Source organism: Dipodomys merriami, unplaced genomic scaffold (assembly GCF_024711535.1).
Source record: "Dipodomys merriami isolate MVZ:Mamm:240054 unplaced genomic scaffold, mDipMer1.0.p SCAF_464, whole genome shotgun sequence".
Lineage (NCBI taxonomy): Eukaryota > Metazoa > Chordata > Mammalia > Rodentia > Heteromyidae > Dipodomys > Dipodomys merriami.
The window spans coordinates 607,472-631,768 of NW_027206029.1; the positions used below are offsets into that span (position 1 = coordinate 607,472).

At 40.7% G+C, this 24,297-nt stretch overlaps 1 protein-coding gene across 1 annotated transcript in view; it reads left to right on the forward strand.

Moving 5' to 3' along the window:
- LOC138808649 (VWFA and cache domain-containing protein 1-like) overlaps positions 1–24,297 on the forward strand; it is a 228,165-nt gene that overhangs the window by 166,344 nt on the left and 37,524 nt on the right. Inside the window, exons 8-13 of the mRNA XM_069994908.1 lie at positions 5,287–5,436; positions 10,993–11,226; positions 16,363–16,512; positions 17,338–17,461; positions 18,534–18,651; positions 22,694–22,862. Coding sequence (XP_069851009.1) covers positions 5,287–5,436; positions 10,993–11,226; positions 16,363–16,512; positions 17,338–17,461; positions 18,534–18,651; positions 22,694–22,862 — 945 coding nt within the window. The remainder of the gene's footprint in view (positions 1–5,286; positions 5,437–10,992; positions 11,227–16,362; positions 16,513–17,337; positions 17,462–18,533; positions 18,652–22,693; positions 22,863–24,297) is intronic.

Genomic DNA, 24,297 nt, shown 5'->3' on the forward strand with positions numbered 1-24,297 from the left:
TAATAGGGCACATTCTGTGTTGTGTTTTAGTGTGTGTGTGTGTGTGTGTGTGTGTGTGTGTGTGTGTGTGTGTGTGTGTGTGTGTGTGTGTGTGTGTTTCTCTTTGAGTGAATGAAACAAGCTATATTGCAATGTTGGGTTTTTTTTTTGTAAAGGTAATGTACAGAGGGGTTGCAGTTATATAAGTCAAGTATTAAGTACATTTCTTGTTGAACAGTGTCCCCTCTTCCCTCGTTTTCTCCTACTTTTCCCTCCCAGCTCCTCCCTCGACAAATTATATAGTTAATTTGCCACATAGTGTGTAGTGAGTATTGCTGCTGAATTAGTTCACCCTTTCTCCTGCCATTTCTGTGCTTTTCCTTACACTTCTCAAAGCAGAGGAGGTTTTGTGTGTGTGTGTTTTTCTTTAATTTCTTCTGTTTTTCCCCTTTTGTCTCTGTTTTTCATTTCTGTACCTTTTGTCTTGTATGTAGTGTGTCTTGTATGTAGTGTGTCTTGTATGTAGTGTGTCTTGTATGTAGTGTATCAGACTTGGGGAACATAATTTGTCCTTCTCTGCCAATACATGGCACAATGGAGTGAAAACCCATCACCATTGCTATATTCCATTGGTTCGAAGGAACTATACAACGTATAGTGCATGCCCAAGCAAACAATACAATGCATAGCTTATGGATCCAGTGAACCATCTTACGTTTTCCCTGCTGGTATTGTCAAGTACCAGCTATACATGAACCAGTATTACCTGGTGAGGGTATTACCTGCCTACAATTCAGTTCAATTGCTGGACCCATAGGATTGGTGGCAAATTGACTCAATTTGTCAATGTCAGTCACTGAAAGTGTTCTTTCTATTTGATACTTCCGTTTTGAACCATCATTAGTACTGAGTTTGATTATTGTACAATTTAAAGAATGGAAAGAAATGTTAGATTAACACTTGAAAACCCAGATGCCTATGGTAGTTGGACAGTGAATGTGGGTCAAGCAAGTGGAGATTCAATCAGGAGGACCATTTTAAGAGCATAGTTAGCTAGAAGGGTGTGCATTCCACCACAGGGCCACTGCTCTTCCATCACAAGAGTGCCTGCCCAGGGTTGCTTCATCTTCTGGCTCAAGCCAGAAATCTGGACTTTTTAATGGAAATTCAATTGATGTCCAAGTGTTGGCATTTATTATAGCTTTAAAACTATGAACAGAGGCCTTATTAAACCTCTTTTCTCATACTTTCCTGTAACTCATAGAAGCAGGAACTTGGACTGATAGGAGACATATCTCCTCTGAGGTGTTTGGTATTTGTTTTGTTTATGTTGGCAAGCAAAAACATGGCAAAATGACCAACCATCAAAGACTTTGACAATTTTTAATGGCACAGGTTCTAAAATATTCGAGAGAAGCCTCTTTTTTTTAGGCGAAGTAAGATGTTTTTAAGTTTTAGCTCACCATCCTCCAGTTTATAGCTTGTAGTGACAGTTCAAAGAAAAAAAGGAAGCCAAATTTGTTTATATAAAGAAATGATTCCAGGATTTGCATTGTCCTCTTCTTTTAGGAGAAGTTTTAGACTGTTTTCAAGCATTAGAACCTTAGTGCTTAAGAATGTGGCTTTTGAATCTCAACCAATATTCTACTCTGAAACTTTCTAATCTTGTTATCTTCAGCAATTATTTGACTTCTTCAGGTCTCATCTGTAAGCTGGCAGTTAATAACTAGACCCAGTTTCCATCATGAGTTTTTGGTAACATTAGCTGTAAACTATTATTCTATTTCCTCTAAGACTTCTTGCTCCAGTCAAGGTAGGGTGTATTTCCCAGGCTTTTTACTCAAGCCCCATGATGACTAAAGGCTACCAGTAGGCTCAGCAAGGGCCAAGTGGGGATGAATGAATATATATTTTTTTCTAGTTCACACTGTGCATCACTACTTGTGTTCACTCCATGGACAGTCAGGTAGAATCCTACTGTTGGTCTGGTGCATCCTTAAGGCACCTGGGGATAAAGGTACTTTAATGAGTAATACTTGTCCTATGGGATTGTTGTAAGGATTGGTCTGCTCATAATTGTGAAGCATCTACCCACAGTAGTGGCCAGAAAAACAGAAGCTACATGCCATAAATTATTGTAGTTCTGCATAATCTGATTTGTACCAAGGAGAACATCTAACAATCTTATGCAGTGCAAACTCTTTGTTTGTGTATGTGCATTCTCTTTTATTTATTTTTTCACTTTTAAAAATTACCTTTAAGTAGTTATACAAAAGGATTTCAGTTCAACACAGCAGTTTATGAGTGCACTGCATCTTGAATGTTATCACTCCTTACATCATTGCAATGGAAGCTCTTTCTTAATGCTGTGGTAGGTCCAAAATGATATTATTTACACTTTTAGGTTTTTTTCTTCTGAGTTTTTTTTTGGGGGGGGGGGAGAGTAGGGGTAGGGGTGGCTGAAGGATCATTTTATAGCAGAAGGAGTAAGCTGGTTATATTGAGGGCTGTTACACAGGCTAGGCTCAAATTTTAATTGCTTTCTCCCTGCTATATTGACTCCAAGACATGCTTGTGACTTAGCAACCTTCCCTCCCCCAGTAGTCTGTTGTATTTTCTTCTGGTTCCGTGCTATGTCATTTCCCCAAATCCCATGCTATGTCATTTCCCCAAATCCCTATAATCATCCTTAACATTACTAGTTAGAAGGATTTGAGTGACAAGGAGGAGAATATTCTGATAAGTAAGATAATAAAAAGCAGATTGGATTTGATGGAATTGATTATTGTGAATGGAAAAATAACTCTGTTTTGCTTGACGATTAAGTAATAATGGAGTCTGCGTCTGGGCAGAGCTAGTGAGGCTGTGTCTTATTATTTTTGGATGGAAAGAAAATGTACTTGAGTGCTAGAGGGCCCTGAGGGCCACAGGCTTCTCGTTCTCTAATTATATCCCTGTGTCCTAAAAGTAGCTTTGAGTAACAGCCTATTCTGTCGTGAAAAATATCCCTGAAAGCTGGCTGTGGTGGCTCACACCTGTAAACCTAGTTACTCAGGAAGTTGAAACCTGGAGGGTCAAAGTTCAAAGCCAAAGTCCATGGCAGTGTGGTTCAAGTAGTATAGTGCAAGCCCAACATAAGCCAAACAAACTCAAGACCCTGATTTCTTTTTGTTTGGATGGTTGTTTTGGCTGGTCCTGAGGCTTGAATTCAGGGCCTAGCATTATCCCTGCGCTCTTTTGCTCAAGCCTAGTCCTCTACCACTTTGAGCCATAGCACCACTTTGGATTTTCTGGTGGTTAATTGGAGATAAGAGTCTCACAGACTTTCCTGCTGGGACTGGCTTTAAATTATGATCCTCAAATCTCAGACTCTTTAGTAACTAGGATTATAGGCATGAACTACCACCAATACCCAGCTAAGGCCCTGATTTCAAACCCTGATACCAGCCCTCCTCCCATAAAAAAATTGAGTTTAAGCCTTGCTTCTATATCCCATGCTAGTAATAAATAAGGGAACTTTAAATCCAATCTTTCAGTCAAATTTTTAACTTAGTTCAATTGTCTAGACCTGAGAATATTAACCTTAATTATACAATTCTACATAATAAGGAATACTTCAGAATCTAAAGTAGAAATTTGTAAGCCCAAGGAAATTCTAGCCTTGTGTCTTCATTGGTGGGATAACTTTAAGGGCAACTCTAGTTGTTATGATTGGCTGTGTAACAAATTACCCCAGTACTAAATGACTTAAACTATAAACTTTTATTGTTTGATGGTCTGTATGACAGGAATCTAGGCATGCCATCACTGGGTGCCTCTGGTTCAAGGTCTTTAATATGACTGCCTAGTTTAATAACTGTTACCATCATGTCAGAGTTCAGTTGGAAAAGAATAAGCTTCCAAAGTCACTCACTGCCTGCAGGATGGTCAAATCTGAGGGCCTTGTTGCTCACTTATTCTTAGGACGGATCGCAGAGTGAGACAGCACCATAGCAGAAGCTGGTGTCTTCTTATAACTTTCTTTGTCACCTAACCTTGGGCTCTACACCTCACCCTCTTGGATATAGTGTGTTCTCTAAGCTGTCACTGAGTCCAGCCCATGCTCAGAGGGAAGCAGGGACCCAAGGATGGGTAGAGCAGGAAGAGGGCTTCATAGAGTGCTCGCCATGCTCACTGTGAAGAAACCTTAGTCAGATGACTGCCATAGGAACCTGTGGAAATAACACACAAATGTTTACTTTTCCATAAAAGGATAAGCTTCCATGCAGGATGTCCTAAAATATCTGTGGACTCTGAGAACCTCAGATTAGAAAGAAAGGTAAAAGTCCAGTTCTCTTCCTTCCCTGCTTTAGTAAAGTGGCTGTCCGGCCTCCACTCGTTATCTGCGGCAGGAGGAAGTTTGTCTGCCCCTTTTGAGTCAGTCCTCTGGACAGAAGTTATTCTCCTGAGCTAAAATTGCCTCCATTTCTCTGCTTATTACCCTGATTTGGAGAATTTTAATCTCAAATCATAGATTTCTGCAGAGTAATAGTAGGTGTGTGAGTGGGGTAGGTTGGAGGGAGTTGCAGTTAGTGAAGTTTCTTTCTCTTTTAATTCTCTCATGCTAGAATCCTCTTGCTTGTAAATGACCCAGCCAGACCTCACACCTAACCCTGGGAGGTCTACCTTATCATTATACCATTTTATGGACAAGAAAATAGACATGTAGAGAGGTGTCTAAATGCCCCACACTGTATGGAAATTACAGAGCTGAATTTTGAGCACAGGCTCCCATGTCCATGTTTTTGCAATTTCTACCGCATTGATGCATGTTCAGAATAAAAATGTACCTGTACATTGTGTAGGGAAAATAACCTTACATATCTGAAGAGCCAATGGAAGAATCTCCATTCTCAAGTCTTCCACCCACCCCTAAAAGTGTGGCTTGTGCTGATGGCCTTGAGTCACTGATGAAAGGCAATTCATCCTCTGAATCTTCTATCTCAGAAGGCGAGGGAGGAAATCCAAAAGGGTCTAGCATTATTTCATACAGCCATGAGAGCTTGAAGGAAATCATATTCCTTTATATAGTATATGCACTCGTAGCATCCCTACCTGGGTTGAGGCCTAGTGGTCCAGATAGGGCAGGATGCCAGAGAGGCAGAGGCAGGAAGATGAAAGACAACAAATCATGTGGACAGGAAGGACCCTTGTGCTCACAGGGTCATGGTGGTGGGGGAGGGGGATCCAAGGGAACCCAAAAGAAACTACACAGCTGCCTCCAGCCAGAATCCAAGTATAACCTCAATTTGTATGTTTTTTGTTTAGATACAGACATGGTCATCATTTACCTGTCAGCTGGGATTACATCAAAGGACTCTTCTGAAGAAGATAAAAAGGCAACTCTTCGTGTCATCAATGAAGAAAATAGCTTTCTGAACAACTCCGTAATGATTCTCACCTATGCCCTCATGAACGGTAGGCAGTGTTTCCAGATTTTTCTTTCAGATGAAAGTTCTCTCTAAACAGATGCTGCAGAGAGAGAGAGAGAGAGAGAGAGAGAGAGAGAGAGAGAGAGAGAGACTCAATGACAGCATTCTTACAGCTCCTTCTCTACCTAATGCTGGTATTAAAGCAGGTCAGCACGCTCCATTCTGCATCTCTCATTTTTCCTAAATCTCCATTTCTATATCCTCCAGAGGATTTTGTATGGCTGTCTGTCCCCACAACCCCCAGTTTCCTTGTTATTCAAGGTTATCTGAGATTCTCACACTAAAGGGCTAAGTTTCTCCCCTTGTGGATTTCAGGGGCAGAAGGCAAGTGCTTGTTTTCTGTCACCATGTTGTCCCACAGCATCAACACCATCTGCATTCAAATGCAGATAAAAGTGACTGACTTTGCTGAGTGTGGCAGTGCCCACTGGGGAAGCATGGAAAAACCTGAGGTAAAGGGGTAGCAAGTTTGAGGCCAGCCTGTGCTCTTTTAAGAACCTGTCTCAAAAAACAGGGAAACATTTTGTAAAAAAGAAGAAAACAAAACCCTATGCTTTGCAAGATCATCCTTAAAATATTTGGACCAGCACTTGATGCTTGTTAGGTTTTTGATAAAACGATTGTGTGGTTGCTTACTATTAGTGTGTTGAAAGGATTTAGCAAATTGCCAAATTTGAGGAGATACCCCATTTTCCCCCCACTATCTTCTAGTGTCTGCACCTGTGAGCTATGTCCTGTTTCCCTTTTTGCTCATGCATGGTTTGTCTTCCTCACCATCTTCTTCCTTAGGCCTCTCACTGATCAAGACAGCCAACATCCGTGGTTCAGAGGCCAAGTCTTGATCCTACAGTCTTTGGTTTCTCTCCACACTTCCAAATTTCCATGCAGAACCATGTGGCTTTAGGGACAGTGGTTTCATTTTAATAGGTTAAGAGTTACTGAGGGAATGCTGCTGAAATGCAAATTCCTAGGCACTGTCCTCAAATTTCTTTTTCAGACCCTATGAAGGGGTCCACACATCTATGTTTTCATAAAAATGATTCTTCTGTTTCTTAAAACCACATCTGAAGGAGGCCAGGCTCTGTTGGTCCATCCTCTGTACTTGTAGTGTGCATTTACTACTGCCAGGCAAGTTACTTAAGCCTCCCTCCCTCCCTCTCTCCCTCCCTCCCTCCCTCCTTCCCTCCCTCCATCTTTCTCTCTGCCTCTCTGTGTCTGTCTCTCTCATTTTATCTTTCCTTTTTGAGACAGGTTCTTAGCATGTAGTTCAGGCTACCCTACTAGAACTTATGTCACCCAGACTAGCCTCAAATTCATGATCCTCCTACATCAGCTTCCCAAGTGCTGGGATTATAGGCATGCAATATCACACTGACTTTTAGCTTCAATTTTACCTAGGAAATAAAAATCATAAAATCTGCTACATAGGAATGTTATCAACACAAATAAACAAAATATGATGTGATATGCCAGAACCTGGCAAATGGGTTCACAAAGCCTAAAAGGAGTAGTGGAAGATATTGTAGTTTCTTGTCACAGAAAGTTTAGCTAGAGTGCTCATTTACCACTGCACCCCAGCCTGCCCTGCCTCCTTTCCCTGTACTGCAGTGGGATACTCACGTAGTGCCCTCTCTTCCCTGTGCATCCACTTGGTCCAGGAATGTGAGCTTCACAGGAAAGTACTCTGAGCCCTCAGCATGGGGACAGAGCACAGCTGGAATGCGGGGGGGGGGGGGGGAGGGGGGAGGGGGGAGGGAAATGCACTCTTTGTGCCTGGGCACATATTCTGAGGGTCATATGTGATTATCTTCTTTTCCCATGGTTTAACATCTTTTACTCATGACAGGAAAGAAAGTAGGAATGTAAAATCCCATGAGTACCTGCAATGTGAAGCACGTACAAGAGCGTCCTTGTCTTCCTCACTAACCAGTGAGGAAGGCTTGATGGATGAGGCAAATGAATTAAATGCAGTAGAGGAGTGAGAAGACCAAAGATCAGCTCTTGTGTGTGACAGATATAAAGCCTCCTTGCTTCACCCATCCATCATGGTGCTAAACCCTCCCACATTTCCAGAGTCCTGATAATTCCACACCTTAAAAACTCTAGTTATACTGGGTGCCAGTGGTTCATGCCTATAATCCTAGCAACTCAGGAGGCTGACATCTGAGGATCATAGTTCAAAGCCAGCACAGCCAGGAAAGTATGTGAGACTCTCATCTCCAATTAACCACCAAAAAGCTAGAAGTGGCTTTTGAGCACAAACGATCAGGGACAGGGCCTAGGCCCTGAGTTCAAGCCCCAGGACTGAGACACAGACACACACACACACACACACACACACACACACACACACACACAACTTCTGGTTAGTTCATCTTTTTCTCTTTTTCACTAAACATATCTGCACTGCCAATTTCCTCTCTTTCCTTTCTTTCCCTCTCAGAATGGCTCAGTGCTGAGCTGGGCGCTGGTGGCTCACACCTATAATCTTAGCTACTCAGGAAGCTGAGATCTGAGGATCACGTTCAAAGCCAGCCTGGGCAGGAAAGTCTGTGAGACTCTTATCTCTAGTAAACCACCAGAAAACCAGAAGTGGCATTGTGGCTCAGTGGTAGAGCACTCGCCTTGAGCTAAAGAGCTGAGGGACAGTGCCCAGGCCCAGAGTTCAAGCTCGACAAAAAAAAAGTTCACAACCAACCAAAAGTAAAAGAATGGCTCAGTGCCATTTGCCAAAGCAGACACATTCCTTTACCGGCTCTATCAGGGTTTAACTACTGTGAGAATTTGAGAAGAAAGAATTTATTGCCAGTCACAGTGACTACTCATGCCTGTAATCCTAGGCTATATGGATAGCTAAGATTGAGAGTATTGCCATTTGAGGTCAGCTCAAGTAAAAAAGTCGATTCCTTTCTAACCAATAATTGTTCCTATCATCTTAGCTACATGGAAAGCAGATGGCAGGGGTTGGAGGCAGGTATCATGGTTCCAGGCCATCCCAGGAAAGAAGAGATCATAGGATCTCTTCTCAATAGAAGAAGCTGGGTAACATGGTATATTCCTGACTTCCTAACTGTATACTATAGGAGGATCATGGGTCCAGCTTCAAGCCTGGGCAGGAAGTGAGACACTAGCTCACAAATGAACACAAGAAAGGGTTGGAGGCCCAGTTCAGTGGAAAGTGGAGGAAGATTAGAAAAGGGAAGATCCAGAAAGAAGAGTTGATAACTTGGAGATTACAGAGAAACCTGTAAGTGCTGATGTTGAAAGACCATGTAGGAGGCCTTTGTGGAAGGCTCTGAAGGGCTATTGGCTTTTCATGGCTGCTGGTCCTATATGTGTTCTGAATAAAATATCTAGAGCAAGCTTGCTGTTGATGAGCAAGCCAGTGGTTGAGAAATAGAATTTCACTTAGATCAAACAACAGTGGGACAAGCTGGAACATTCTGGAGCCTCTGTGTCTGTCTCTCCCTATCCCTTGCTTCATTTCCCAAGCCTTGCAATACTTGACATTTGGCATCTTTAACTTGAAGCACACAGCAAGGAGGAATCTGAGCAGTGTGGCTTCTAGCATGGTGGTAGACAACCCAGCAAATTTACCATGATACTGACCCTAATGCCACCCCTTCCTTAACAATTCATGCTACAGTGAGCAATACTCAAGACTTGATAACCTTCCACCCACTCACTGCTCTATTTTGTCCAAAAGCGAGTCTTGTTTCTTATATTTTGAGAGTGCCAAGACATACAGAAGAAGGGAAATGTTTTTATTGCCTGAGTTGTCACCCTATATTATTTTGCCTCCATAAGCTTCTCGTGTGTATCAGGTCATAGATGAGTCATGTCTTTTGTGTTGTGTTTTATTCTGCAGTAGACCTCTTAACCTCCATGTCTTAGCTGCATGCAAGCAAAGGGAAGACTAATTTGATTCTGACTTAATCTAGCCCAAGTATTTTTTTTCTTGCTTTTCTGTAATATTGCAGGAGAGGAGTAAAAGAAAGTTTATCAGTTAGGTCCTGCTACTACTGCTAGATAGACTTCTTGATGCTAGAAATATATGCACTCCAAATGGTAGCTAAACCATGAAAGCCTCAATCTGGTGGGTTTTTTGTTGTTGTTGTTGTTTGGATTTTTGTTTTGTTTTGTTTTGGTGCTAGTTCTAAGGCTTTAACTCAGGGCCAGGGTACAATCCCTTAGCTTTTTAAATCAACACTAGTGCTCTACCACTTGAGCCATAGCTCCACTTCTAGCTTTTTTTGGTGGCTAATTGGAGATAAGAATCTCCAGGTTTGTTTGCCCGGGTTGGCTTTGATCTGTAATCCTCAGATCTCAGCCAGTCCTCAGACTAGTTAGGATTAGAGGTATAAGCCAATGGTGCCCAGCTACATCAGGTTTTTGTTTTTTAAGCAATGGTTTGCTATTAAAATCCTAAAGAATTGAAGTAAAAATCCTCAAGAATATGAAATAAAAGCAGGGTAGACTCTCGGTGATGACTGAAATCATCTGAATTTGTTTACAGTGGTACCCATATGCGACCAGTTACTAATCCTTTTGACTATGTGCCAACAATAGCAGGCTTTAAAAAAAAGTTTATTAAATTTATATTGCACTATAGATTACAGATGCTGGAGAACAATACATCCCACTATGCTTAAATCTTGTACAAAGTTTGCAAAACCCTCTAATGTAAAAAGTATACATTAAATAAATCAAATCCAGTATTATCTTAACTGTATCAAGCATGAAAGCATTTATAATTAAAATGAACAGGGTTTAGAGACATCACTAAATGCAATCTATAATTCTTTCATTTAGTTTCATGAGATTTTTGGCAAGTGGTTTTATAAGTGAAAAAGTAAGGAATGAAATGATCAAGTTTTATCCTTTAAAACTTAAAATTACATCTCCTTTAAATTAAATGCAGGCTTTTTAAACCATTAGTTTGGCTTTCAAATATTAAATGCAGCAAAGGAATTTAAATCTTGTAATTAAACATTTTGGGGCAAATATATCCTTATAAATGAGTCTACCTTTACTCTTTGTTTTTCATTTCCACTGCTGTATATATGTGTAGATGTGCACATGTACATGCCCATATTTGGGCTTGAACTCAGAGCCTCTGTGGAGTTCCTGAGCTTTTTTCGCTCAAGGTTCGTGCTCTGCTGCTTGAGCCACAGCTCTGCTTCTGGCTCAATTGGAAATAAGAGTCTTGTAGACTTTCTTGCCCAGGCTGGGTTTGAACTGTGATCTCAGATCTCAGCTTCCTGAGTAGCTAGGATTACAGGCATGAGTCACCCACGCCCAACTAACTGCCATTCCTCTTGCCTTTTGAAGCATTCCCCTGCCCTCTTGAGTAGATAAAGAAAGACTGTGTCTCCGACTTGTCATCTTCTCTAGAAACTGGTATATGAGTCCATATTGTTCCTGTAAAGACCTCTAGGGCATAGCAAGACCTTAACCTTGTCCATAATAAAAATAAATGTTAAGATGCTACATGGATATAACCACTTTGCCTTTCATGTTTTCCCCTTGACTTTGATTCTAGATGGAGTGACTGGTCTGAAAGAGCTAGCTTTTCTGAGGGACTTGGCTGAACAAAACTCTGGGAAGTACGGTGTGCCAGACCGGACAACCTTGCCCGTGATTAAGGGCAGCATGATGGTGCTGAACCAGCTGAGCAACCTGGAGACCACAGTCGGCAGGTTCTATACAAACCTTCCCAACCGGATGATTGATGAGGCTGTCTTTAGCCTCCCCTTCTCTGATGAGATGGGAGATGGTAAGTTTGGAGAAATTTTATACAAAGGGGGCGTGGGGAATCAACAGATAGAAACAGACACTACTTGTTCTAGAGCATAGGGTTATAGAGCCACTGCCATCTCACCTGTACACTGTATTCAGCAGCAGAAATCCCTATCCTGTTTTATCCTATTGCCCCAGCCTCAGTAGACCAAATGATGTATTTTCTAATGAGCTTCATAAAGATGTTCCAGTTTCCAGATTTAGCCAATTGGAACTAAATAGCTAAATGAATAACTAAGCTAATTTAGCTAATAAATAATCTAAATAACTAAATAGGGTAGCTTTGTATCTCAAGTCATAAATGAAGATCAGAGGTGCTTCTGGTTTAGCCTAAAATGCAGGCCATACTCAAATTGGTTTGTCATCAGATGAACTCTCAAATTCCATTTTTCCTCTTAAATTATTGTCCTGGATGGCTTATTTAATCTTGTTAATTCCCCATTTGGTCCTCTGCTAAATGAGGTAATATTTCTTTAAAAATTTTAATATTAATTTAGAGATAGATAACCATTTACCAGTAACCAGCAGGCCATCCAATAATTACTGTTCTTATTTAATAGCTTTTTACTATCATCATCATAATTCTATCATTCTCATGGCTTAAAAAAAATGTGAAAGAAGGGGCTGGGAAGGTGGCTCAGTGGTAGAGTGCTTGCTTCATATGCATGAGGTCCTGGGTTTGATTCCTCAGCACCACATAAGCAGAAAAAGCCAGAAGTGACTCTGTGGCTCAAGTGGTAGAGCGCTAGTCTTGAGCTGAAGAGCTGAGGGACAGCGCCCAGACCCAAAGTTCAGGCCCTACAACCAACTGAAAAAAAACAAAAAAAGTGAAAGAAGGCACCGGCGGCTCACACCTGTAATCCTAGCTACTCACGAGGCTGAGATCTGAGGATCACAGGTCAAAGCCAGTCTGGGTAGGGAACTCTGTGAAACTCTTTTCTCCAATTAACCATCAGAAAACCACAAGTGGTACTGTGGCTCAAAGTGATAGAGCGCTAGCCATGACCAACTCCTCCCCTCCCCACCCCCAGAAAAAAAAATTGAAAGAGCTGGGCACTGGTGGTTCATGCCTATAATCCTAGCTACTCAGAAGGCTAACATTTTCGGATTGCTATTTGAGGCCAGCCATCCCAGGCAGGAGAGTCTATGAGACTCTTATCTCTAATTAACCCATACCCTTACAACCTCCCTAAAAAAAAAAAAGCTGGAATTGGAGCTATGGCTCAAGTTGTAGAAGAGCACCAGCCTTGAGTAAAATAGCTTAGGGACAGTGCCCAAACCCTGAGTTGAAGCCCTAGGAAGGACCAGCGATAGAGAGGGAGAGAAAGAAAGAGAGAAAAAAAAAATATGTATGTATATCCCTTAAAGCAATTATGAAAATTAAATGTAAAAACATATGTGACTATCTAGAAATTTGCCTGGCCCACATTACATTCTTAGTAAAAATATATTTAAAAAAAATTTTTATATCCTTATATATTCTTTTCCTTACATACTTAACACTGAAGGTCAAAGAGGCAGCTGATTACTAGTCAGATGTATGTCATCAGTATCTGAAATCTTATTTTTATGGTCCGTTACCTAGGAACTCTCAAAAGTAAGGATATTCAAAGAAATTTCACTCACAATAATTACCAAGCCTAAGAGGAGGGCTTGACAAAGAGCAATTGCCTAACAGGCATGAAGCCCTGAGTTCCAAAGAAAAAGAAAAAATTAACAAGCCTATGGAGAACATGTTTTTTAGGAAGAGGTAAACTTTCTTTTTAAAAGAAGAAATAGGATTAGAGACTAAGGCAATCAGTTGAGCACCTGCCTAGCAAGCACAAAGCCTAAGTTCAAACTTTAGTACTACCCAAAAAAAGAACAAGAAACATAATAACTGCTATTACTCTTCCATTTCTATTACTCCTTACCTTTCTGACAGGGTCCACAGATATGTATAGTATAGAAACTTACCCTTTCTGTATTTCCTTTATACTAACAATATCACATCTTCAATGCATGTGACTTTTTATGCATTTGCCAATACTACCAGTTTCCAGTCAAACATTGTACCAGTCAGTGATGGGGAAGGCACACACCCCCTTCACCAAGATTTTGTATGATAAGAGAAAGATCATGAAATCCTGCTAACACTGTGGTAAAGGAACAGACAGATAATAAAAAGCTAGTCCTGTAGAAACTCAAGAGGACTGAGCAGGCTAGTTCTGTTTCCAGTAGTATTTGGAAGGATGGAACTCTTCTCGATTTTACCTCTACAACCCAGAGAACCACCCTGAGTGCTTTAAACTACATCTGTATGAAGCGTTAGTCAACAGGTGATGACTGATTCTATCCAAATTGTAATCTTCAGGGCCTATTTTGTGAATCTTGTACAGTGGGCTCCAGTCATTGGTTTGCAGATCTTGAATACCCCTTGAATATATATTTTTATCTTGAGTTTTCCATCCCTAGACTTATTATTGAGTGATACAGAACTTCAGGATAAGGAAACTTATATTCACATGGCTCTATTTTGAAACCACCCCACATTAACAGTAACTGAACATAACATTTCTTTTACAGGGGCTGGGAAGGTGGCTCAGTGGTAGAGCGCTTGCCTTGCATGCTCAAGGCCCTGGGTTCAATTCCTCAGCACCACATAAGCAAAAAGAAAAAAGCCGTAAGTGGCGCTGTGGCTCAAGTGGTAGAGTGCTAGCCTTGAGCTGAAGAGCTGAGGGACAGCGCCCAGGCCCAGAGTTCAGGCCCCATGACCGGACCCAAAAATAAGTAAATAAATAAAAACATTTCTTTTACAAAACCAACTCAGTGTACTTTCAGTTAAGGTAGAGAGATGGTTTGAAGGTTTTGTCTATGTGGCTAGAATTACCATATTTTGTCACCTTGGGATCAAGAGTGTTCTGTACAAATTGATCATTGAAAAGTGAGATTGGGCTCTTTTTTAAGGCATTGTTACATATCCAATAGAAAAAGAAATGTGCAGTGATCATGTATCTCAGTCATGGAGTCTCTCTGTTCTGCATTGCTGAACTGTACAAATAGCTTTAATCTCAGACTAAAGTCCAGGGAATTGTGGTATGTGTTTTAGGACCTCTGTCTCCATGCTGGCCTTTACAGAGATATCTCTGCCTCTTTAGAACTCATATTGAGCAAAATTCTGCAAAATACGTACTTAAGACTTTCTTAAATATCTATTGTTTTCAACTGTTTTAAAACAAATAGCAAGAAAGTATTGTAAAAGTGAACTGCTTTTGAATGAGAAGAAATATAACTCTTGCATGACTTTTCCTAACTGTTTTCATTGTCATGTCCACTGCCTCCTGTTAGATGGTGTATTTGCTTGGTCCTTGTGACCACAGCAACTGAGTAACACCTGGAGTGGACATCATGTATGATTCTGTGGAAGCCCATGCTTTGTCGATGTCTTTAGAGTGTTCAGCTCCCTTTCCTGGGTGTTGGAGAAGAAGGATTTTCTAACATGTAACTAAAGTTGGTACCTGTCACCAAGTACAGAAAAGTACCAGAGCAAGATGGAGGGGAGAGCTCCATCTTGGTGTTTAGAGTTTTGCTTAAAAGCCATAGGATAGTAACATTGTTAGGGACTGCAGAATTGGCTTTGTCTCAGCTCAACATCAAACACACAAAAGGCCCGGATCATTAAGGTTGTACAACTTTCTCAGCTCTCTAGGGGCACCCAGAAAAGCGCCCAGGAGCAGAGGCTCAGAGTTGTGTTTTCCCCTGCTGGACACCATGTCTTCCTGCACATTTTTCAAGTGCTCAGGGTGTGTGTGTGTGTGTGTGTGTGTGTGTGTGTGTGTGTGTGTGTGTGTGTGTGTGTGTGTGTGTGTGTGTGTGTGTGTGTGTGTGTGTGTGTGTGTGTGTGTGTGTGTGTGTGTGCTGTAGGTAAGTGCTCAGGGTGTGTGTGTGTGTGTGTGTGTGTGTGTGTGTGTGTGCTGTAGGTAAGTGCTCAGTGTGTGTGTGTGTGTGTGTGTGTGTGTGTGTGTGCGTGCTGTAGGTGGTGTAGGTGGTGTAGGTGGTGTGCACCTAAGGCTGGATGGCCAACAAAGCCTGAAATGCTTACTGAGTGTTTACTGGTCCTTTACAAGCAAGTGTGGACTCCTGGCCTAAGTAACTGAAAATACATTCCTTTGGAAACTCCATTGCTCCTCTAGTTTCTCAAAATTTTGTATGGTCAGATTCTATACCTTTCTAAGGTTCTTTTTTTTCTCCCCTCTCTTTTCCCACTTTTTGAAAGAACTATAATATCAATATCTTTTTTTTAATGGTACTTGAATTTGAACTTGAATTCTCTGCCTTCCTAGACTGGCACTCAAACCACTGAGCTACAACTCTAACCCAATAGCTATACCCTTGAAGAATTCCTGTATTTGCTATCTCTTTTAACCAAGCACTCAGTAAGACATTTGCCACTGTGTCTTTATTTTATTTTATTTTATTTTGTGCCAGTCCTGAGGCTTAAATTCAGGGCCTGAGCTTTTTTTTTCTCAAGGCTAATGCTCTACCCCTTGACCCACAGCTCTGATCTGGCTTTTTATTGGTTAATTGGAGATAGAGGGTCTCATAGACCTTCCTGCCCAGGCTGGCTTCAAACCATGATCCTCAGATCTTAACTTCCTGAGTAGCTAAGATTATAGGCGTGAGTCACAGGTACCTAGCGTCTTTTTTAACAGACTTGTAAATCAACACACAGGGAAACCATGCGCAGTGTCATGCATGGAATACGAAAAAGGTTCAGCTGGACTAGAACCTATATTTTTAGAGTATTTGTCCAATGCTTTTTCAAGTCCAGCTGGATTTCCCCATTTGAAGATAGAATGCTTCTGTTTTGTCCTAATCTGGAATGGTGTGGCGTAGATAAAAAGTGGCAGAGAACATGCAAGTGTTCTTCATTTAAATGAACTACAGTCAGAACTGCCAATGGACTGTCTCTCCCTCTTACTATATTGTCTGCTTACTAGATCACACAGAAAACTTTTCTCCTGAGCACAACCAGGAAGGCAGACGGTCTTCAGGACTCAGTAGAGATTATCTCCAGTCTCTCTCCAGAGCCTTCAGTGCTGTCCTTTAGATTCTTTCTGTTTTTAACCCATAGGTTTAATCATGACTGTGAGTAAGCCCTGTTATTTTGGAAACCTACTCTTGGGAATTGTAGGTGTGGACGTGAATCTGGCTTACATTCTTGAAGACGTGACATATTACCAAGATTCTTTGGCTTCCTACACTTTTCTCATCGATGACAAAGGTAAGTTACTCAAAGTTCATCATAGGAAAGAATTTTCTGTTTTTTAATCAGCCTAACGAAAAGGTGGTATAAAAAAAGTACTTTTTTTAAAAAAAGCAGTATGATTTAGGACATCCCATTGGTAGGAAAACAAAGATAGCTGAGTGAATCTACAAATTATGCACTGCCTGCCTCTGTTGAGCTGTGGGGTGGTAATGTGTTATCATAATGATGTCAGGAAGACTTAGAATTAAATAACACATAAATGTAATTCTTTAGGTCATATTTTTTAAAAATCTTTAGATTTACTCTCATTAAGATTTGTGTAGTAGGGGCTTGGAAGGTGGCTCAGTGGTAGAGTGCTTGCCTTGCATGCCTCTGAGGCCCTGGGTTCAATTCCTCAGCACCACATAAGCAAAAAGAAAAAAGCCAGAAGTGGCACTGTGGCTCAAGTGGTAGAGCACTAGCCTTGAGCTGAAGAGTTGAGGGACAGCGCCCAGGCCCAGAGTTCAGGCCCCATGACCAGCCCCCCCCCCAAAAAAAAAGGATTTGTGTAGTAGAACATTTAATAACATAAAAAACAAATAACAAATACCACTACAATAACCTTCATGACACGGATATGGAATGATTTAAGACCTCTTTCTATACTTCACTGGTTTTCTGCAAGTACACATAAAACAGGCTCAGCTTTTATTGGACTAGTGAGGTACATACTGAGAAAATGAGGACAGGGCAGCTATCCCAGACAATCCCACATTTCAAACCAGTGGTAGGCATTTTGGTTAGCACTAGTATTCCCTGCCACCTGCTTCTTACAGTATGCATTTTACTTTCTAATTTCAGGGTATACACTTATGCATCCATCCCTTACAAGACCATACTTGCTATCAGAACCCCCGCTTCATACTGACATCATACATTATGAAAATATCCCCAAATTTGAATTGGTTCGACAAAATATCCTAAGGTAAGGAAAAGATAAGGGACATAGTATTTTTTTTTCTTCTGAGAATGGGACCTATCATAGCTAAGTGTTGCTACACAGCATAAGACAAATGTATAAATTATATTTATTGCTATCAAAAGTAGCTTAAAGCCATGTGCCAGTAGTTTACTCCTGTAATCTTAGCTACTCAAGAGACTGAGATCTGAGGATTGTGGTTTGAAGCCAGACTGAGCAGAAAAGTCTGTGAACTCTTATCAAATTAACCACCAAAAAGGCAAAAGTAGATATGTGGCTCAAATGGTAGAGCTCCAGCTTTAAGTGGAAAAATTAAGGGACAGCACCCAGGCCTTGAGTTCAAATCCCACTACTGGGACCAAAAAAAAAAAAAAAGACCACAAATATTCTGAGCAGTTTTACTGTAAGAACAGTAATCAAGATCTTGTTAACTTTATATAACAGATAAGGTCTCAGAATTGTGATTTGGGAGTACTGTTTTGTAAATCAAATTCTATGTTCACATTAACTTTAATTATAAAATAAGGTAGATGTTATCTCAAGTGTTCTGATTTTACCCAAATGGAAAAATATTAGCAAACTAAAAGGTTAAGTTGAGGCCTGGTTCTATTGCATTTGCCTTCCTCTCCCTCCCCACCTCCAAAAAAATAGCTTGGCAATGTGATGTCCATTCCAAATTGACAGCAGAGTCTTATACAACATTTTCTCTTAAAGTAAAAGCAGATTGGATACTTTCCAACTGTGATACATTATTTTGGCAGATGGTAACCTATGGAGAAATGGGTCTTTGTGCTCATTGGTTGAAAATTAATGACCGGGTGGTTTGAGACAAGTTGGTCTCTGGAAAAAATTAGAATTGGGGGAGGCAGGGAGAGAGTCAGGAATGATTCTAATGCCAAGCTGACATAATGCTTTTACAAAATTGAAAATCTCACATGATGTCTTTCAAAAGTGATGAGCTTTCATTGCTATTGAAAATTCAGGAGGTGGTCATTGACTCACAGCTTCTTCCTTGCCTTTAATTAAGTGCTTAATTTTGTCTTTTGCCTGAAGTATTTAATTGTGTTTGCCCACACAGCCTCCCTCTGGGCAGCCAGATTATCGCAGTCCCTGTGAACTCCTCTCTGTCTTGGCACATAAACAAGCTGAGGGAGACTGGAAAGGAAGCCTATAATGTCAGCTACGCCTGGAAGATGGTGAGTGGAAGGAAGTCACTTTGGTTTCACTGATGACAGATACAGTGCTGGTTTTCTTGTGGGAGCTCTGGGGGACCTGGGTCAGATAATTTGATCTGTTTTTAAAGTGATTGGGAAATCAGGCATTTCCATAGATGTTGTATAACTTTTTTTCTTTTGATATTTATAAGACCAGCAATTGTTCATGACAAATATGCCAAGCCATGTAAAAGAATATAAATACGGGAGGAAAAAGGCCATTCCTTTCTTTCTTACCTTGACTTCAGGTTTTCTATAAATGGTCACTTCAACCAATTTCCAGGACATTTTTTATGTATACACTGTCATAGGTAGGTAGGTAGGTAGGTAGGTAGGTAGGTTAAATAGGTAGGTAGGTGGGTGGGTGGGTGGGTAGATGGTGACTAGATAGATAGGTGAACAGACAGAATGGTCCATGCATGTACATGTTACTTTAATGGCTATATAACATTGTATCATATAGGTAGACCAAATTTCATTGAAGAGTTTTCTTTATATTATATTCAGTTGGGTTGTTTGGGTTTGGGGTTTTGGGTTTGGGGTGTTTTTTTTTAACATTTTAACTCAGACTGTAGAAATTGGTTCTTTAAAAAGAAATTTGAAGACATGAAGACAAGCTAGGCACTGGTAGCTCATGCCTGTAATCCTAGCTACTCTGGAGGCTGAGATCTGAGGCTCACAGTTTGAAGCCGTCCTGAATGGAAAAGTCTGTGAGACTCTTAATTAATTGGAGAATTGACCACCGAAAAGCTGGAAGTGGAGCTGTGGCTTAAGTAGCAGATCACTACTAACCTCAAGTAAAAAAAAAAAAAAACAAAAAACTTAAGGGTCAGTGCCCAGGCCCTAAATTCAAGATTCAAGCCTCATTATTAGCAGTAAATTACTCCCTGACATTTTTCAAGAAATAGAAATGGGTTAGCACGTGTGTTATTTATATTCAACACAGAGATTGACATGCTAGCCATGCCATGGCATGTATTTCAGCTTTTTCTTACCAGCATCATTCAGACACTGGATCTCAAAGAACTGTAGAAAAACAATCTAAGACACACTGCTTTGTACAGTAAATAAACCCAATGTTAACTCTTTAGAATGAAATATCTTCTTTTCCTTAGTGGTAAATTCTGCCCTCTCTCCTTAAGTAAGTTGGATATAATCATTTTGGGCAGAAGTATAAGCCTTTTCAGAGAACCAAAGTTGTTGAGTAGATCACTATTAAATAAAAAATTAAATAGGTCATGAGATTAAGATAAAAGAAGCCTGGCTAGATACCCAGTAATGAGGACAAGTTCTTTAAGTTTTCTTTAGTTAAGAAGGAGAATAAATACTCATCTTGGCCAGGCTGTGGTGGCTCATAGGTATAATCTTAGCTATCCATGAGGCTGAGATCTAAGGCTTGCTGTTCGAAGCCAGCCCAAGCAGACAAGTCTTTGAGACTCTCTATCTCTGATTAACCACCGGAAAACTGGAAGTGGCGCTGTGGCTCAAAGTGGTAAAGTACTACCCTTGAGCAAAATAGTCCCAGAACAGTGCCCAGGTTCTGAGTTCAGCCTCATGACTAACAGAAAACAAACAACAACAACAAAAAAGCTATACCTCATCTTGTCCTAAGGAAGAAACGGATTCTTCTAATGTAATCCAAATGTAGGTCTCTGAGAGAAATAACTGTAAGGCTGTCAAAGACATAGAAAATACTGATGGATCTTTTCACTGAATTAATTCAAATATAAGAGATTATGTTAGCAATATTATGAGATTGTTCTCTCATTGTGCAAACCAAGTCCATTTTTGAAGGTTGGAATAGCTTGTTTGTGGTGAGAAAGGAAAGTACTGGCTAGTAGACGTCAGAATGTTTTCCTGTTACCCCAAGCATGCTTCACTTCAAACCATGGATTCATGTGCAGTCAGTGAACACATCTACTTCCCAGACATGGAGGCCCCTCCAAAAACCTCATAGCTCCTTTCAACACAGAAACAACGTTTTCAGCAAAGAACACTTTTTAAAGAAATACCTTACATTGCTATTTTTAGAATAGACCCAGTTATAAAAATATATCCCATTTTCCCTGCAACCTAGGAAAACACCTTACATGATGACTATGAGATGTTGAGAAGATGGGGCGTGGTAAATGCCACCTCAGAACACCCTGCCACTTTCTAATTCAGGGAATCAAGGGAGAGGATTAAATTGGCTTATCTAATTGAATATCTTTGCTAGCAGGACTTAAAAGCAATTCCAGGAAGATGTAAATTGCTTCTGTGTTTAAAGATTCTCCAGCCATTTTCACAAGTCCTAACACTTAACTCTAACCTGATTCATTAAAAATCTCCTTAGCCCGTTGCCGGTGGCTCACGCCTATAACCTAGCTACTCAGGAGACTGAGATCTGAGGGTCATGGTTCAAAACCACTAGAAAATCAGAAGTGGAGCTGTGGCTCAAGTGGTAGAGTGCTTGCCTTGAGCTGAAGAGCAAAGGGACAGTGCCCAAGCCCAGAGTTCAAGCCCCACGACTGACCAAAAAAAAAAAAAAAATCTCCTGATCACTAAGTAAATCACTTGAGATGTTTTATAAGGCACTTGACCACTAGTTCTGACTTGGCTTGTCCTCACCCTCTTCATTTACCATAAAGCTTTTACACATCTCTTTCCTAATATAATTGATATCCTGTTTAATGACAGACACAATCAGAGAAAACTATTACAGGCTGTTTTCATTGTTATATTTACATCTTCTATGATGATAACATAGCAGTCAGTGACTGACTTTCTTGATTTTTTTTTTTTTTTTTTGTCAGTCATGAACTCTGGGGCTGGGTGCTATCTTCAGCTCAAGGCTAGCACTCTACCACTTGAGCCACAGTGCCATTTCTGGTTTTCTGGTGGTTTATTAGAGATAAGAGTCTCACAGACATTCCTGCCCAAGCTGGCTTTGAATCATGATCCTCTGATCTCAGCCTCCTGAGTTAGGATTACAGACATGAGCCACCAGTGCCCGGGACTTTTTTGATTCTTCAGTGAACATTTTTCTCACTAAATTTTGTTTAGGCACCCATTTCTATAAGTGGATTGGAAAGTATTGCTGTTCATACACAGGTGCTTAAAACTTAAGCTAGAGTATGGCTTCCTACTCTGGACTGAAAACACAGCCTGAATCAGAGTGCCAGGAGAATTTGTGCTTCCCCTGAGTTTTTGTAATGACTTGGTCAGCTCTGACCAGGAAAGTACAAAGTGTTTGTTACAAACAGGATGAATAAAGTAGATTCTTCATTGGCTGATCTTTGATCTTTTCTCTTAAGTGAAGATTAACAGGTTCCTTGAAAAATACTCTCAGAACACTTACTGCAAAACCAGTTATGCCTTTTGTGTTGTTGTTGTTCTAATACTGGGGCTTGAACTCAGGGTCTGGGAGCTGTCCATTAGCTGTTTTTTGGAGGGGAGGGAGGGGTTGTTGTTTTTTTTAATCCTCTCAAGCCTGGCACTCTACCACTGGAGATGCAGCTCCACTTCCAGCTTTTTAAAAATGTTGTTTATTTTTGTGGTGGTGGTTAATTGGAAGTAAGAGTCACACAGACTTTTCTGCCTGGACTGGCTTCAAAACACAATCCTCAGATCTCTGCCTCCTGAATAGTTAGGATTTGCTGGTGCCTTTCAATTATGCATTTTTAATTATAATCAAAACCCAAATAGAAATAAATGTTACATTATTATACTCTAGCTTATTCCAAGAACTTAAAGGACTAGGCTCACATTTTTTGAAGTGTTCCTTTCCTATCATTTCATTCATTCTGTTATACAGACTAATGTTCCCTCAACAAGAAAAGAAGCCAGATGATACCTTCTACCCCTTATTTTGATATCTTTCATTCATTATCTTGATATCTTTCATTCATCAAGTATATAATTAGCACCTTTCATATGAGGCTACGAGACACAGAAACAGCAGAAAACCATCTATGTAATGGCCCTGTCTCTGTGGAACCTTCATTTTGTGTGTCAGAAATTCTTTACTGATTTTTTTTTCCAGGTACAAGACACTTCCTTTATCCTGTGTATTGTAGTAATACAGCCAGAAATACCTGTCAGACAGCTGAAGAACCTCAACACTGTACCCAGCAGCAAGTTGCTGTACCACCGTCTGGATCTCCTTGGCCAGCCTAGTGCCTGCCTCCACTTCAAGCAACTGGCAACCCTAGGTAAAGCAGTGCGCATCGCAGCCTTCTGCGTTGGAATTGTGTCCCCTCCACTCACCGCCTACTGACGCACAGCAGCAGGCGGGAATGAGCATGTGAAGCGGTTGTTGGAGCTCTCAGAGTAAACCAGTGTGGACAGATAGGGGAAAAGGGCAAGCTTTGATTTCAGGTGAAGTTTCAAAACTCCTGCTCCTGTTGGGGCTCTGAATGCCCACTACAACAGAGTTCGTGTGGATCCCAGGAGTGGACTTTCCCTTCCTTGCCTCTCAGTCATTCTCAGCTTTCTGCGAGGGCTGAGGAAAGAGGGATCCAAAGACAGTTTGTAGAGGCAGGCAGGATCTGGACACAGTGGTTCAAGCCTGCATTTCTGGCTGGTCAGGAGGCAGAGATAAGGAGATCAGTTTGAGACAAGCCCAGGCTGGCTGTGTATCTGTGGTCTTGAATGATGTGAAGAGGCAGAAATAGGAGGATTAGGTTGATCATAAAGTGAGACCCTATAACAAAAACAATGTGAAAAGAGAGTGAAAGTTGGCTCAAGTGACAACTATATATATATATATATATATATATATATATATATATATATATATGCAACTATAGCATATGGGGTGGGTGGAAAATAGTAAGAGAGATGCAAAGCAATCTGTGGCACACACTTACAGTATCTACCACAGGCCCAAATGCAAAAGAGGTTAGGATAACTAAAGCATTGCAAAGAAGCAAAAGGAATCCATGTGCAATGTATCAAGTGTTTTGCACTCAGGATCAGAGTTGAACTGTGATAGAAGACATATAGATTACCAGAGATAAATATTCTTCCCACCAGGCACCAGTGCCTCCCACCTGTGATCCTAGCTATTCAGGAGGTTGTGATATGAGGATCAAGTTTGGAAGCCAGCCCATGCAGCTGTGAGACTCTTATCTCTAACCACTAACAAGAAGTGGAGCTGTGGCTCAAAGTGGTAGAGCACAAGCCTTGAGCAAAGAGAGCTCAGGGACAGTACTCAAGCCCTGAGTTCAAGCACCTGCCTGACATTAATCTTCCCAAAATAATACAGAAAAGTGGTATTTATCATGATGGAACCCCCTTTTTGTCCCTTTGTGCATTCCTTGCTCTGAAGTCAGCTCTGCCTGAAATTAATACAGCAACCTCTAACTTCTTTTGATTAGCATTGGCATGGTTTATCTTCATACAGTTATTTTTAATCTATATGCATTTGAAGTGGCTTTTTCAGAACCTATAGTTTGGTCTTAATGGGCTTTTTAAAAAAATCTACCCTGACAATCTTTATGTTTTCTTCCATTTTTCTCCCTCACCCTTGTTTTTTGAGACACAGTTTTACTATTTAGCCCAAGCTGGCCTTGAACTCAAAATCCTCCTTCAGCCTCCTGAGTACTTCAAGTACTGGCATACTTCCCCAGGCTCAGCTACAATCTC